This window comes from Triticum aestivum, chromosome 3A (genome assembly GCF_018294505.1).
Source record: "Triticum aestivum cultivar Chinese Spring chromosome 3A, IWGSC CS RefSeq v2.1, whole genome shotgun sequence".
NCBI lineage: Eukaryota > Viridiplantae > Streptophyta > Magnoliopsida > Poales > Poaceae > Triticum > Triticum aestivum.
In genome coordinates this window covers 291744884-291761843 of record NC_057800.1, presented here as the reverse complement: position 1 = coordinate 291761843, position 16960 = coordinate 291744884, and the positions used below count along the sequence as shown (strand labels likewise).

The following is a 16960-nucleotide window of genomic DNA, read 5'->3' as shown; positions in this document are numbered from 1 at the left end:
ATGGAACGTTATGGGATTGCATTATACTGTAAATAATAGCACTAGTAAGAAATTTTTGGCACTAGGTAATAGTTTTTGGTGTGGATTAAGAAATTTTGGGTATGTTTTTGCCATTTTTTGTACAGGCCAACTAGTGTCAAAAAACGTCTTACATTATGTGACGGAGGAGTACGTACTTGTACTATAGCAGTACTAGTACAACTTTTCTCAACTAGTAGTGCGATGTACTGTACTTCTAGTCTAGTCTAGTATAATGCACCAGTTTTGAACTCTTGAATCTCAAGGACAAGGAGCTACAGTTGGAAGTGGAGGGTACTACTGTTCTCTAGAACGATCGTTGTACTATCAATGCAGGGGAAGTACACCTGCATAGTGGCCTAGTGGGTACTCTCGGTGCTCTATTCAGCCGCTCCTCTCATGTAGCTGGCCTACTCAGCCGCTCCTCTCACGCACACACTAGCAGCTTGTTTATCAGCGACGGTTACTGTGAGGGCAGAACATTTGAGCTATTTGATACAGAGAGACTAGGCTTTTCGCTTCCATTTGTGGAGGTGTAATGGATCTCGTCGAACTTTATTAGTAGTTCCTTCTTTATGAATGAGATCAAGCAAAGCTTTTTCCTCCGTTTCAAAAAAAACACGGCAAGAGGAATTTCTTTTATAGTAGAGCCGATAATGGAGTGAAGTCCATGCATGCAACGCCACAAGCTACAGAGTAGTAGTAGAGCACTTTACGTACAGAGCCATATTGCACAGTTCCCAATGCCCCGCCAGGCTTTTTCGGCTCCTCGGGCTTAATTGGGAGGCGCTAGTTTAAATATGCTACTAGCTGGAAGCTGCAAGCGAGGTGCGGCTAGGGCGAGCACGCGAGCCACGGGATGCTGGGAAGGAAAACCCGTTCACGTGGCTAGGCTGTCCAGTGCACCCAGATTGTGGGGCCGCACGTCCGTTTGACTTCAAAACTCAAACTACCCATGTAAAATATTGGCTCACAGTGAAGTGTTGTAGTACTATTTGTTTGAAAAAGACCACCGTGCGTTCGGCCGGGATCGAACCCACAAAACGAGGTATACACTCCCGCAACCACTAGTAGTACTCGTTGGAGTACAACGCAACCAGAATCGCCTTTTGTCGCTAGTAGTACGTACATTGTTTCTTACAAGAATCCCCTAAGAGCATGGTTAATAGTATAGCCAGCTGCTGGCTATAAGCCAGTGCCATGTCATCTACAGCCCATCTTATAGCCAACATGTAGTAGTAGTTTATTTCTTATACCCCGCTGACTCAGCTCTACTGTACTTGCTCTAATAATGCAAGAAACCACTAAAATGCCAAGAAACTACTACCACTTGCATACGTGGCAGACTTAAGATAAGACTACCTTATCAACCATTGTACATGCTCTTACCAACAAAAATCCTTGAGTGACCTGCTACCTCCGGCCCGTCCACCCAGTCATCCTCGGCCATGGGACGCAGCTACCGCCGCCGGCAGAAGGCGAGGTCAAAACCGCCGGCGGTGGAGAGCCCATGTTGCGGCAGCCCGGATGCCAGCTCCGTCCGGCGCTCGTGGCCGCTAGCTAGCCAATATAGCTTCGTCCAGCTGCTTGTCTGCAAGGTTTGCTAGCTAGATTGGCAAGGCAGCGCTGCGGCTTGCTCGCACGCGCCGCGCTAAGGCCAGCCATCTGGCTCGAGCGAAGGCCAGCGCGGCGGCTTGCTCGCTCATGAGTCATGCTCGGGCCAGCCTGCCAACCCGTGCGGAGGCCAGCACGGCCTCCAGCCCGTCCGGTGGAGCGGCGGCCAACTCGCTCATCACCGGCGCCATCGATGAACACACATCAGTACTGTTTGAAGTAATGTTCAGGAAAAATAATGATTTGAGGGGGAATAACAGGATAGAAGGTCAGATGTGGGTCCCTCGTGTCAACGGTCAAACAAAATGTGTTGGTTTAAGCTGCCTCGTCAGCACGGACATGTGGGCCAACCCTGTCATAAATGGGTTTAAACGAACCTAATCAGTAGGAGTACTAGGTAGTTTTTGGCGTGGATTAAGAAATTTTGGGTATGTTTTTGCTATTTTTTGTACAATAGATTCCTCCTAGGGCTGGTTGAAAGTGGTAGTTTTTTGTTAAATACTCTACATATTGTAAGTAGGAGTGAAAGTTAAGCTTTGGAAGCCAATAAGCAAGGCTAGTTACATAGTGCATATGTGTACATGATTGAAAGTAAATATCAACCATGAGTGACTAATATCTTGATGGAAAACTCGAAACTATGGAATACTAGGAAAAGAAATGCATGGTTGGAAATACTAGCAATGTTCATGTCCGTTGCAACGAATCATAATTAGAATAATACTTATTCACAAACTTGGTACAAAACACTCTAATTTTGATATACATATGTCACTAGAGATATATTATGTTTCAATTAGAATATATTCCTTGGGCTGTTTTGGTGAGGTCAGGGAGGGATGTGGTTGGTTTTAAGATACTAATTATGAGTTTTTCTGCAAATTGGTAGACAAGTGGGATGTTGGTGAGAAAAGGCAACAACTTACCTCACAATCGTTAGATGTAGATCTAATGGTCAGAAACGACGGATGGCAGACACACCAGCATCACCAACTTAGTCTTGTGTAGGAGTACTAGCAAGATCCGTGCATTGCACGGAACATCAAGATGCATTTTTTTATAAAACACTTGTTGTGATTGACCCTTGCGGGAGTAATCCCATGTGTAAAAACTAATGATATCTCGAGAAATATGAGATAAGGTGAAGAGGAGTGGGGTGTGGTGGTGGTTGGTGGTCGAACTGAGCGGAGGCATGGGGATTGACGACGCCGGCAGCGGCCACCAGGCCAGTTTGTTCGAGAGGCTTCCTTTCTTAATTGCTCAACAATGAGGTTTGTTGGAGATAAGGATGAACGAGGGAAGGCCTTGTCTGCAAATGTGGAGAGGGGTGCGGGTATCTTTTAGTTTAATTTCCATCCGTCAGATATAGATCGGACGGTCTATATTGCAAGATGGCACACGTACCATCATCACCAACTCGGTTTTTTATAAGAGAAGAAATATAAGTATGGAGATACAAACATATTATCGATACTTGCTTCCGTAAACTAGCATCTACATTCTATTCAACGCCTCGGCATGTGGGCCCTTAGCACAATGACTTCTCGACTGTGTAAAACGAAGATTTTCCCGTCGCCGACAAGGAGGGGGTGACGGCGGCGCGCTTTTTGGCTTGCTCTAGTCCTAGTAGTCATACTAGGTGGTCTAAGCACGTGTAGATTTATTCTTTTTCACGTCTCGTGTTCGCCGTACTGCCACGACTGTTCATGAATAGACGGTAAGTTATTCACGGGGAAACCCTTGTTGAGCGTGTTTGCGAGAGAGAGAGAGAGAGAGAGAGAGAGTGTGTGTGCGTGTGTGATATGTTAGAGACTGAGGCAATGATAACAGATTCTTTGTGTCTATGTGTGTGGAGGATAGAGAGAGACATGTACATGGGGCTTTGTGTTGTGTAACGTGGAGACACATATACATAATTGGAGAGTGAGTGTGTGAGATACACATGCAGACATGAGGAGAGATGAGGATCCAGGTAAATGGGTGTTTGTGCGTGTCTATGTGTGTTTGTGCACGCGTTTGTGTGTGAGAGGGAGCGAGTGTATATGGAGTAGAGAGACCACTGATGATGTAAACCTAGTATAAGGGAAGGGGGAATGGTGTGACATGTGTAGTAGCGAGATAGCACGGGTGCGGGCGGGGGGAGCTGACTATTTGGAAGAGACATCGAGTGTGTGTGGGGGAGAGGGGTGTGAGAGCGAGAGAAAGAGAGAGCTAGCGCCGGAGAGAGAGAGAGAGAGAGAGAGAGAGAGAGAGAGAGAGAGAGAGAAAGAGAGAGAGAGAGGAAGAGAGGGGCAAGAGGGGTCGTTTGTGTCCATAAATGGAGTATAGATAGGGAGACAATGTTGATGTTGTCCGAAATTGGCCTATGAACGGAGACGCAAGGGAAGCGGGTCATCGTGTGTGTGTGATAGGGACTTCATGAGAGAGCTAGAATAGATGGTGTAGAGAATAATGTGCGAAATCGAGAATGATTATACATTAGGGAGCTATGCAAAGAGTCACGACATATATGTATACAGGGAAGGAGCTGGGGCCGGTCCGCATGTGGGAGAGATAGAAAGAGGAGAGTGGTGCACAAGGAGACAAAGTGTGCATGTTTGCAGTGGAGGTGGTGTGTGAGGTGAGTGCGCGAGAACCACATAACTAGAGAGATAGATGTTTGGGGCGACATTTTGTGTGTATGGGAAATATACACTCTACATAGTGCGTGTGCTTGGGTAAGAGAGATAGCGGGAGACCTAGAGAGTGAGGGAAGAAATGTGTGCATGCCCGAGAGACAAATTGATAGAGACCTATGTTGGGGTCCGGACTTTACAAGAGAGAGGGGTGTTAATGTGCTCGTGTGTTGATGTTTGGGGGAGAGAACGACTTCTCTGTGTGGGGCGGGGGGGTTGATTTCAGATAAAGAGTGAGGTGTCTATATTTGAGGGACTTTAGTGTAATTGAGATATTGTGCACTCATGGTTGATCAATTTGTTTCACAGATTGTACTATGAGATAACGATACTTTTGAACATGCGTGATATACCTAGATGTACCAGAATTACAAACCTAAGATTGGAATTTTGGAATTCAACTCCATCATTAGCTTTTGTAATTCATTTAAACGGAGGTACATTTTTTAAGCCGGGATTTCGTGATTTCAAATTCATATATCAAATCTAGAGATATACACATACGGGCATGTTCAAACTTTATAATCATCCACTTTATTCATACACATACACATTTTTGCTTTTGTCATCGTATTTAGGATAAACACATTTGGAATTTCATTTGAATTGGACCGTATGATGGTATTTGCTTGTAGTAGCTCAATGATCCATATTTGAATTGAATGGACAATCTAAGTTTCGAGTTGGAGACATTGATTTTCAGAACTTGCACATTTTTTTGCGTGCAAAACAAACAAATTGTCGGCCATGATATCATAGTCGGCCGTACGAGAGCAGAATACTTATAATTTTAGGTGCCAAAAGCTTTCAAACTTCCCGCTCACATCGAAATATCACGCGCCCGAAAGTTTAGCCCTGCGATATTCCTGTTTTACCCCTGCCACATGAACGGAAAAGGGCTGCTTTGGTAACTCCATTGTTTTCCCCTCTTTGCCCCCAACATTCTTCCCCAGAGCCCCTCCCCTTCCCCTCCCCGACCCCCCAACCACGGCAAGCCGCCGAATCTAGTCCTCCGCCGCAGCGGTGGACCTCACACCCCGCCGGATCTACCTTCCGCACCTTGGAACCCCCAACTGCCAACTCACCACTTCACCGGAGCCGCTTCAGCGACTGGCTTGTCCACCGCTCCAGATCTCCTTGACCGCCATCATGGTCCACCGCACCGGATCTGCTTAACCGGCACCCTCGTCCACCACAGCGTAGGCCCTTCACTGACTCCCTCGTCCGCCCCTTCGCTGGCCCTTCATACAAGCCCTCGTCCGCCGCAACAGATCCGCCTCACCGAAAGCACTGTACAACGCGCCGCCGAAGCCTTCGTCCACTGCACCGGACCCGCTCCACGGATGCCATATTCAACTCCATCGGCCCTGCTTTACCGACGCCGCAGCCTCATCAGGTTATTTCGATTTGTACTCCTTCGGTTTTTCTCTTTATCGTGCAACTGTTCACTTACCACAGATGAGCTTTCTTGTATGTCGACAGGCGCCGCAACCGTAGCACCGGAGCCGCTTCAGCGACGGCGACAGCCGGCCCAAACTCAACCGCAACACGAGCACCATCGACGATCCTTAGCTATCAAGTATGACAACGATACCCATACGCCGCCGAGAATCAGGTACTATTATCCAACGGCCGGCGCCTACGTTCACTTTCCTAGCATAAGCACCGCACCTTTGAATTTCTTCAGGGCATCATTCAGTTTTTCATGAGACGCGTTATTCTGCTTGCACCTGTAGGGCCATACTTCTGGCAGTGAACATGTTACATGTGCTAAATTACATACCAGTGCACATATAGTTAATATGCTTTAGTTTTGTTCTGATGCCACCTGTTGGTTCCATCAGACTGCTTAATGTTCTCTATGCTTAATTACACATCAGCAAACTAGCATGTGGTTCCGCTGCTTTTTGTTCGTTTTACCCTACATTTTCTGATGCTAGCTATTACATCACTGCTCCGAGCCTCTGTTCATTACTTGTTTGTGTGTTCTTGATCTTCCCAAGTTGCATGACTAATTTGATGCTTCTATTAATTATGGAGCTGCCAACCCCATCAAGCAAAATATTTGTTCTTTTGGGGCTGGCACCTCGAACAAGCATAAAAATAGAGGGAAGCAGATATACTCCCTCCGATTCTATTTACTCTGCCCATAACTCTTGACCCGCATACCAAGGAGGGCACTGGTTTAATTTTTCTGGACTAATTTGCCAATTAATTAGGGCAGAGGCGGATGGGGCGGGGCACAAAAGGAAACCAGCGCTAGGAATCGGCAACGCGCAGACTAATACGAGAAAACTGAGAAAAAGTTATACGCAAAGTAAAAAGAATCGGAGGGAGTATTGTCGTGTATGCACACACCCTTCTTTCATTAGTTTAGATGAACCATTGATGATCAATTCGGACCAGTGCATGCGATTAAAATTAATTTTACCTAAATAGATGGTGCAGAATAAACTACAACAACTAGATTTGCAACCACGGGATGCTGACGATATCTTCAAAGAACATTGCAACAGCAGCTAGGCTTCACAGCAACATATGGTAAGCCAGTGTGTTTTAGTACATGTGAAATGTAATGCGAGTGGGCTGCTTTCTTGGCTTGTGCCCTCAACGTGTAATCCTACCGAATTACAAATAGTTCAGTTGTCTGCTTTGCTGTATTGCTTGATTCGAATGCTTATTTGTTGTTACGCTATACCTGAGTTGGCCAATATGTCAGCAGTGCCTGCTGTACTATCGTAAAGAAATGCATGCCTATTTCATTTGAGTCCTTAACTTTTCCTCTCAACTTCATCACATGACTGTCTTCGTAGTTTATATGAGGCCACACTGTTAAGTGCTTTCTCAGATTATTTCAACTGCTTAGATGCCTTGGCAACTTAAATATAGCGGTTGTACACTCCCTTTCAACTAGGGATGTCAACTGGGTCCGGTTTAATCCCGATTAAAGTCCACTAGTGGTATGATAGTTCAAAAGAGTTTTTGTTTTTTTGAGGAAAATGAACTAGGGAGGTAGCAAAAACTAACTAGATGGGACTGGCGGATTTCGTTTATTTGCCACTTACATCCCTAGTTTCATCTTACCATTTTAATTTCTTTTCGGCTGATGCTGCTTCGAACCATTTAAATATAGTTTGCCATGCTCGGCAATAATTCGTCCGTCGTTTACCATGTAAGCTTACTGCCTGGATCATACGATAACTATCTCTTACTGATGTCCAGCGGAAACCTTTCAGGATGCCGTTCACACTAGGACACAATGTACAACCCCAGAATCTATTTGTGGAAGCAGTGCGCCATCCATGTTACCAGATGGTAGCAGTTCAGAGGCAACACCGCCGGAGAGCAGTCTGAGCACAGATATTATAGTGCTTGAGGCTCTACTAGAGGCAGAAAGAGATGGTGTGGCTGCCATGAATGAGGTAATATTTATCTTGAGGCTGGAAATTACGGAATTAGCGGCACGCATTATGCAAGCAACCCAAGAATTGGAGGAAGTAAGAATGTTGCATTTGAAGACGGAGGAGGTCCTGCTGTTTCTGCTATCTGAAGCCCAAGATAATCCCGGTTCTTCTTTAGATACCAGTTCAAATTTTCATTAGATTATTGTACTTGCATGTTGTGTCATGTCTCTGAATGGATTATGTTGCAAGACCCCCTATGTTGTCCATGTGTTGTAATGATCCGAATTTTTTAGGCGAGGTAATCCTCAGAACTTGTATGATTGACATAAGGTGAACTGTTTGTCGTGTGAGCATATTGTATTGGATGAAATAACTGTTTGACTCAGAGTGTATCCAACCTACTGAATTCGAAGATCACGACATTTCTAAATCATAATCATATATAAAGGTGGAATAAATCTTTGTTGTGGTTTTGAAGAAATAAATAACAAAACGTATAATTATCTGTGGATATTCGTAATCGAATACAAATTGGATTTGAATTTAGTTTGCCAGGTCCCAGGGCAAACGTGAATGCTAATTCTCCCAAGTTTTGAACGAAGCGGCTAAACACCCACTATAATTTGTGGGCTGCTCGAAGCAAGTGTTTGCGAGATGGAAATTACTGTCTACCCCTGACACTTGACATCCTTATCGACAGGATTTACACTGCTGTCGATAGGGGTAGACTAGTAACTTCAATCAGACGTGACACGACGGCCTCTGAGCCCATTCAGACACGGTGGGCGCCAAACGTGGGCGGCAAAACACATTTGATTCAAGCTCGTCCGAAAGACATGTGTCTCTTCCTCCATTTCCCCATTCATACACGGTGGGCGGCAAAACAAACTCTCCTCGTCCGAAATCGATGTAGGCTTATATTTTAAATAGGGGCAGATGTGTAACTTCCATCAGACGTGACACAACCGCCCTACCTGTCAGCCCCGTTCATACACCGTGGGCGCCAACCGTGGGCGGCAAAACACCCTCTCCTCGCCCGAAATAGTTACCGGCAAATATTTGGGAGATGCGAGATTACCGTCCTATCCCCAACCGACGCGATGTCCGAAATTTTAAACGGGGGATAAGTTCGTAACTTTCCCCCATTTCAGAGAAGCGCGTCCCAAAGTTTGAGATCCCCCCTCCCCTCCATTTCCCCATTCATACACCGTCGGCGGCACGACAACCTCCGCACTGCGGCCAGCCTCCTCCGTCCGCCACCCCATCCTCCACCTTGCCGGAGCCGCTACCCCTACCCCGTCGTCCACTGCAAGAGATGGACGTCTCTCATCCACGGCGCTGGACCAGCATCCTTTCATCGCCTCCTCTCGCTTCATCGGCGCCGTCGTCCACCTTGCCGTTGCCGCTCCTACGACCGCCTCGTCCACGGCAACAGGATATATCCCCCGACCCGGCCGTCTGCCGTCTAAAGTCTTCTTCCCCGCCGCCGACAGCCATCGCACCCGCAGCACCCTCAACGTATCAGCATAGGCCTACACGGCGTCGCAAGAGAGGTGGTACTCTTCCATATGTGCTTAAGTTATTGATCTCACCCGGAAAATAGATCGTAATTTGTTTACTGTACTTTTCTTGTCCGTACCAAATCGTAGTGGCTAGTTGAAAGCAAACATTGGTTGCGAAGTAGCTTTGTCCGGTTTGCACCTTCAGATCCGCCATGGCACGGGCACTATACTCGTAAAGCTTATGGTTTCCCCCCTTTATATTCACTACCATCATCGTAGGTGCTTCGTGTCGTGCTAGCACTGCTCCTCAAGACCTCAACCCAAAGCTTACGTGTTGAAATACGAATCTGATATGATGCTCATATCACTAAAACAGAGAACGTTTAATTGGTCACCTAATGTTCCTATATTCGTTTCGAAAAGCATGTGCGCCACCCACTGGTCCAGCTAGTTCCACTTTCCTGATTTTTCTCTTGATGCTTAGGGTTTTCCCCTTTTATCTACTCTACTATGATCTGCGTAGGTGCTTTCTGTCGTACTAGCATTACTCCACCCTTCAAGCTAAACAACACAACACTCAGAATTCGAAAGCTTAGTTGTTCAAATATGATTGTGATATGATACTGATATTAGTTAACCGACACATTTAATTGGTTAGCTAAAGGTCCCACTTGAGTTTCCAAATGCATGTCGCGACATATAGAGAGACAGCATAATTGCATTTCTTTGTCACTTGTTGACCGTACTTTCTTGTCCATACCAAATCTTAGTTGTTATTTCAAAGCAAACATCGGTTGCTAACTACCCTTTGCGCGGTTTGCAGCTTCAGATCTGCCATCCCACTGCCACGGTCAACACTGTACTCATCATGCTTATGTTTTCCCCATTTTATGATGACCACAATCAGCCTACGTGGTTCGTGTCGTAATAGCACTGCTCCACCCATCGAGCTAAACAAGCTTAGTTGTACAAATTCATATCTGATATTATTGCTGATATTAGTAAAACTGAGAGATGTTTAATTGGTTAGCTAAATGTTCCTACTTTAGTTTCGAAATGCATGTGAGCCACATATGGAGAGACCGGAAAGAATAGTATTTCTCTGTGCGCTCTGGTTCATCATGGGTGGCCAACCGACATTGTATTAAAAGACTTGTAATATCTTCAATCTGCTTGCTCTTCTGCTCTTCTTTAAGATGATACTCTTCTCTTGCGGTCGACTGGTCAGGTCGAGTTGTTCTCCCTTAGTATATTTTGAATCTGTCAGGTCAGGTCGACTTGTTCTTCTTTACTATATGTTGAAGCTATCATCTGCGAAGTGTCATCACTTCTGGAGCTCTCATATTTTGAGTAGTAGGCCACATTATATTAATGCACACAACAAATTACAGCATGCATGGCATCTTTTAAAAGAATTGCAGAGATAGCACAAAGGGGTTTACAGGGAGGCAGTATTGGATTAGAATCACTTCTGCATTACAAAGAAAATCTCACTTGTTTTTATGTTTTCATGCATGTCAGATATTGAACATTATCAAAATGAATATGAGAATGGGCGCACGAGAGGAATATTGCGGAATGATCCACTGCCTAACAAACTTGGCATGGTGGAGGATGGCCTATCTTATTCACCCATCAAGGTGCTTGCTCTAACTTTGCAAAGTTGTATTGGTCGCACATATTTTGCTTCTGACCTCTTGCATTACTTCTACTTTGTTACACCATCTGCTTAGTTTAAGCATCATATATGAGTATATGCCATACCTATCCATTTTCTGTACCTATTCCATGTGTCGTCACACTATGTTTTTCCAGTCAAATGTTGTTCTTTCGTAATAGGTGTCCAAAAGGAAGAGGGTGAGTGCAGGTCGTCAAGGAGTACAAACTAGGTATTTGGAAAAGGTAGTGATACCTGTTAAATCAGATAGATCAGCAGCCACAGAAAACACAGGCCCAACTGTACCACACTTTACCCCTACTCCAGTGGCCAAACCCCTATTAGAACTGCTGGGAGCCCAGCGTCAGGTACTGTCTATGATATCAATTCAAAATTTGAACTCCTAAATTTCTGCTTGTGCCTTACCTTCTCTCTTGTATGAAAACTAATTTCAGATGAATCTCCTTGCTCAAAGGATCATACGATCTCAAAACAATAATGGGCTCTGCATTGCTCTTGTCAGTACCTCTCTCCCTTTTGCCTTGTAACGCTGTACTTAATTAATTGCTATTTGATTATGTATCATCAGTCTGCACCTGAGCTTCATTATCCTCTGTTTCTTCCAATATTATTTGATCTATATTTACTCTTTGCAAAATGTAGAATAATGGCAACGCTTATAAAGAATTTTCTTTGGGGAATTTATTGAATTATCCTTCCATCAACATGGAGAAGGGCTTTGTCCAGCCCGTGTTAACATGTAATGTAAGTTCATCCTTCTCAAGCCTTCAAACTTTGTTCTAGTATAGATTTGGGTAGGCATCATTTCCTCCACTGTTGTTTGCTTTGCTGTTTACATCTGATTGGATGTTTGCAACAACTACCAGTTTCAAATTGTAGTTGTAAAAACATGTTCCTTATGCAGAACAGATCCATTTATTTGATTATATAATTGTGAAACCTGTTACGTGTCTCCTTGTTTCTCTTTCAGACTCGTATCTCTTACGCCAGGCAGAACTTTAGGGAAGATAGTGAGCCAAACCATCTTGAGGACAGCGAGATGACCCCAAGGTCCTGTCTTGATGAAGACAGTGAGTTGAAGCTACTCACCAGCAGGTGTGAGACAACCTCTGTGCAGTCGCTGCCTCAATCAATTCGACTTCTTCATTCTCGACTTAAAGCGGAAAGGCTTGCGTCAGCTCAACTCCGACTTGAAGTCAAAGATGCAATGAAGATGTCAGAGGACTGCCATGTGCACCATCATGCCTTAAATCTAGTGTTGATGCATCTATCGTTGACACAACTGAGGTCTACTCAGCTTCTTTAGCTGTTTGGGGGGGCCCGACCTGACCAGGCCTAGTGCCTTCTGAAGTGCTCTCAGTTTTGTATATTCTTTTGTTGGCGCGTTTATTTGCACTGATGACGAACTTTGATGCCCAGTGGATGTAATATGGGTGATAGCCGTGATAGCCTAGTGTAAGTTGCTTGCTTATTTATTTTCTTGTTGTCTTGTTTATTTGTTTGCTTCTAATCATTGCAATTATTTTTCCGCGGTTTGCTAGTGGCTGCAATAACCTATTTTTTAAAACTAGGCCACAATAACCATGGGCTAATATTTACTGTAGTGACACTGGGCCTCCTATGGGCCGTAAAAACAGTGGGCCTTCTATGGGCCGTAGAAAAAGTGGGCCTTCTACAGGCCATAGAAACGATGGGCCTTCTACGGGCCGTATCATCAATGGACCTTATACGGGCAGTATGATTAATGGCCAAACATGGGCCAATAACAGGCCGCATTATGGTCGTAAATGGGCTAGAGTTGGAATCGTCCGTTCATGGGCCAACCATAACAGGCCATCGTTAATAGGTTGTATTTGATGACGCTATGAAAACGGCCCAACGTATTAACAGACCACAAACGGGCCGACTGTAACCACGTGCTGAATTTGGCCCACAAGCAAAAAATGACAGTAGCGAGCCGTAAGTAAACGAATACTAAAAATGAGCCCAAGAATAAATGGGGTTTGAGAAGGCCAAAAGATAACATGGGTTGGAAACGGCCCAACAGAATAACGGATCGTTAATGAATATAAAGTGATACACTGTTCATTACGGGCCAGTTTCACCACAGGCCGTTAATGGGTGTAAAGCGATACACTATTCATTACGGGCCAGTTTCACCACAGGCCGTTAGTAAGCCAAGAGTTACATAGGGCCTTATATGGGCCGAAAGACGTCATGGGTCAGAAGTGAAAATGGGTTGGAATCATATTGGGTGTCCCAGATGACGCTACTGGGCCTAATTCAGATAGGGCGTAACGGGCCTTGGGTTAGCGGGCTGTAAATGAGCTATATTCGAACAGGCCGTTAACAGGCTTTTCAAGGGCCGGCCTGCCAACTTTTGACCAAGTCAAACGGGTCGGCTTTTTCATATGAATGGGCCTCTGTTGGGCCGTGCCACGTGTTGATATATCATAAGCGTCTTCCGTCCAATGAGTGGTTGACATTTGTCCCAACGATGAGCCGACACGTGTTTCCTCCAGCCAATGATGATTTTACACGTGGAAAATCCCCATTGGTCGGGGCTGTTAACGGGTTATCGGATCCAAAACCCGACCCGATAGCTTAACGGCGTTCCGTTATGGTGGATGCCACGTGTCGATCACCCTTGACGAAAGCACTTCTGTGACACACGATTTATAGTCATGGAAGTGGACACTTCCGTGATGATAATTTTGATAATGTCATGGAACACTTCTACGACAGCACAGGTATAAGTATCTTGATTCTGTCATAAATTTGTCATGAATGTACATGCATAACAAAAAAAGCGACCTACTGTGACAAACACGTATCATCACGGAAGTATTTTTTTTTATAGTGAATGTAGCTCGCCTTCTACTCTTTAGTCTAGCGCGTACTTTGCGACCGGTGATGCATAAGCATGGGGTCGGGGAGCCAAGACACAGGCCACTGGAGCTTACTAGCGTTGGGGCCAGATGCCATAGGCTGGTGGTTAGAGCTCCTGGGCTCGTCTAGTCGCGGGCATGCTTAGGCATCAGGCCACTGCAAGTGTCATGTACAAGTGAGGCTATGAGCAGAAAGAGAAGTCTAGCCTCACTCTCCCCACTGGGATTTAATCCTGCTATACTGAAGTGCCAAGCATGTGTTTTCTACGTCGAAGATTATTAAGACAATGCTACGTAATATGTTGGAAGATGATTTTTTATCCAGTAGCTTATGTTAAGCACGGAGAGTAAAATCACAGTCAAGAATTTCTTATGCAATTTAGGAGCGGGATGAAACAAAGAGCTGATCCTTAGTAATTAACTCAATACTACATATTTATTTAGTATTTTGGTTCAGTTTCATTTGTTACCAAGAAGCTTATATATAATTAATGTTAGACATGTATTTTGTAAGCTAATGTGGATAGGATCAATGTAATTATCTTTGTTTCAATATTCTGCAAAATCTAGCTTGTTTAAGTGGATGGCGTCCGCATATCCGTGAGTGACCGCAAACAGAAAACATAATCTAACAGGGTTGTTAAACTAACAAAGATTAATGCAATTTTTGCTTTGCGGACTTGCAGATGCCTCCACTTGCATCCCTTATACCTGTATGATTTTGTAATTGATATTTTGTTCTACCTTCGCCCCTCCTAAGATTTCTTTCAAGCTCCGCCACTAGCATGGACAACCTGCATCATAGCAGCCATATATCTGTCTTTAATTCTGAACTTGAACTTAAAAGATTTACTCACTAGATCTCGTATGTGAAAATGCTACTTTTAAGTTCTGGATCTGGACATAATGGGCATGCTGAACATCTAAATTGATAGACCTGTAAGCTCTGGATCTGGACATAACGTGCAGGCTGAAACATCTAAAGGAATATACATGTACTACTAAACCTGCAGGAGCGGATGTGTAAAGGGGAAACTGATATTCTGCCACAACGGCAAGCTAGCCGAGGGTAGTATTGAAGTAATCTATGCATAATTTCTTGACAAGCAAATCACAGAGACGAGCATCGCTTGCAGGATCTGCACATGGAACAAATCAGAACATATACAACTACCTAAACCAGAGAGCAAGAGACAGGGAGAGAACCTTTGGAGAGAAGTCGAGGTGGTGGGCACGATCTTGATCTAGCGGGGAGGTGGATGCCGTTATCCTCGTCGTAGTGCTAGAGGGGCAGGAGAGCAGGGGCGGGGGCGGTGCAGAAGAGTATGGGGCGGTCGGGGAGGAGCTCGTTGGGGACGGTAGTGTCAGGGTGGTGCTCATCGGGGACAACCACGTCATGGGGGACCTCGAGGTGGCGTTGAGAAGGCGACGGTGGCGGCAGGCAGATCTGCGAGATGACATCGTGCCCACCGCCGGATGGTCCGACTCGGTCACCGATGTCGGGGAGAAGGGGAGGAAGAGGCTACGCGGTGGAGCAGGGCCAGTAGGGGCGTGACGGGGTGGTGGTGCACGGCGGGCCATGCGATGGGGCCATGGGGGAGATGAAGAATGAAGAGAGAAGGATGGGGGATTTTCTCTGGCAGTGGGCGGTGGCCAAAGCTTGAGGCACGGGTGAAGGAGACCAAATTTAGCCGAAATTTTTGGCACCGCGCGCCCTTTCTCCCTTTGCTATCTCACTTCAGAATGGGCCCTCATGCGCAGGGGCAAATAAAAGGCGCGCGCCGTCGACGCGGGAGGCCATATCTTGGTGTTTTTTCGGGGTGGATGGTATGCACGTGGCACCAATACTTTGGGAAATTTTATTTTCCAGTTTTTTTTGCAGCAAAATTGTCTTTCCCTAGATGGGCACTATTCATTACTTTTCCTTCCCTTGAGGAGATTAATAAGCTCTAGGTGAAGGCCTTGGCCCTAGGTAAAACATAGATTTCTAGTAGTGACTCCTCGTGCCCCCATCTCCATCCCCATGTCTTCCCCGAGGTGAACTGACGCTGCTTCCCCCATCCCCGTCGCCTCGTAGTCGCCACCCCGACCCCGCCGCCCACCATTGTCGCCTCGCGTCCCCAACTGCCTCCCCGCCCCGACTCCATCATGCTTCGCCACCCATCTTCTCGCCAATGTCGGTGAGGTCCCCGTCCTGCACGTCCGGTCGCCGTGGTCGTCCATCTCTGTCTCTCCCGCTCGCACGCCATCATGCTGCTGCTCTACTACCGCCACTGCTGGTAGCTTCGACCGCTCCTCCCCGCACTTGCGCCCGCACGCCTGCAGCTGTGCTTGCTGACATCTGTCGCTCGCCGCCCCTACCCACGCCCTTGTCCACCTCGCACACGCCCCGTACCTACCCGTTACCTAAATCGCACGTGCTTTGGCTGACCGCTGTGCCCGCCACGCTCCCTGGCCACGCTCGCGGGCCTCTGGCCATGACCAGTCGCGCCCATTGTCATGCATGCTCTCCTAGCCACGACTTAGTGCGTGCCCGCTTATCGGTGGGAAACGACACCTATGGGGTCACTGGGATCCCTTCTACGGTTGGCGGGTGCGGGGTTGTGCAAATAGCGGGTCTGGCGGTCAACACACAAATCATTTACCCAGGTTCGGGCCGCAGAGATGCGTAAAACCCTAATTCTGCTTTGATGTATATTTCGGTGTTCTTGTGTTCTTGAACTAGCTGTTGTGGCTCTCTAGTCCGAAAGATCCGAATCCCCCTCCAGTATGCCTCGGGCCTCCTTTTATAGACAAAAGGGGTCTCCACAGTGGCACATAGGAGGTGGAAAGGTGTACAGGGGCTGAGTCTATCCCCTGGCATCGTCGGACAAACGCATTTAATGTGTTGCCGACATGCCCCTCTTGCTTTATTGGGGACGACAAAGAAGCTTGTCCCAGCTGTCATTGCCTCGCCTGCCTCCGACGCGCGTCCAAGCTGACGAGGCGTTGTAGCGCCACGTTGGCTGGCTGCTGGGCTGGCGCGGTGGTGGAGCCTTCACGAAGATCTGCATGCCACCACGCAGGTGCTCGCTGAGTTGGTGTAGAGGCCGCGCACTGCCACACAGATGCCTGCCCAGCTGGTCGAGCTGGCAGATGTATGGGAGCGGCGGTGGAGTCTTGGCAGACGCGGGCCTGGCTG

General features: G+C 46.5%; 1 protein-coding gene across 4 annotated transcripts in view; it reads right to left on the bottom strand.

Annotated features, from left to right (window-relative positions):
• The window catches only part of LOC123061199 (mucin-7), a 30950-nt gene extending 15447 nt beyond the window's left edge, over nt 1-15503 (bottom strand). For 2 of the 4 annotated variants that reach the window (XR_006428678.1, XR_006428682.1), the window contains exons 1-2: nt 14986-15503; nt 14491-14573 (exon numbers count right to left, since the gene is read on the bottom strand). Coding sequence is in view for 1 of the 4 variants with exons in the window: in XM_044484169.1 (XP_044340104.1) it covers nt 14865-14918; nt 14986-15360 (429 nt within the window). In the remaining 3 variants the exon portion in view is untranslated. Of the gene's footprint in view, nt 1-14490; nt 14574-14797; nt 14919-14985 lie in introns of those variants that run through there. The other 2 variants (XM_044484169.1, XR_006428680.1) reach the window with 2 other exon arrangements.
• Between the last annotated feature and the right edge of the window lie 1457 nt (nt 15504-16960).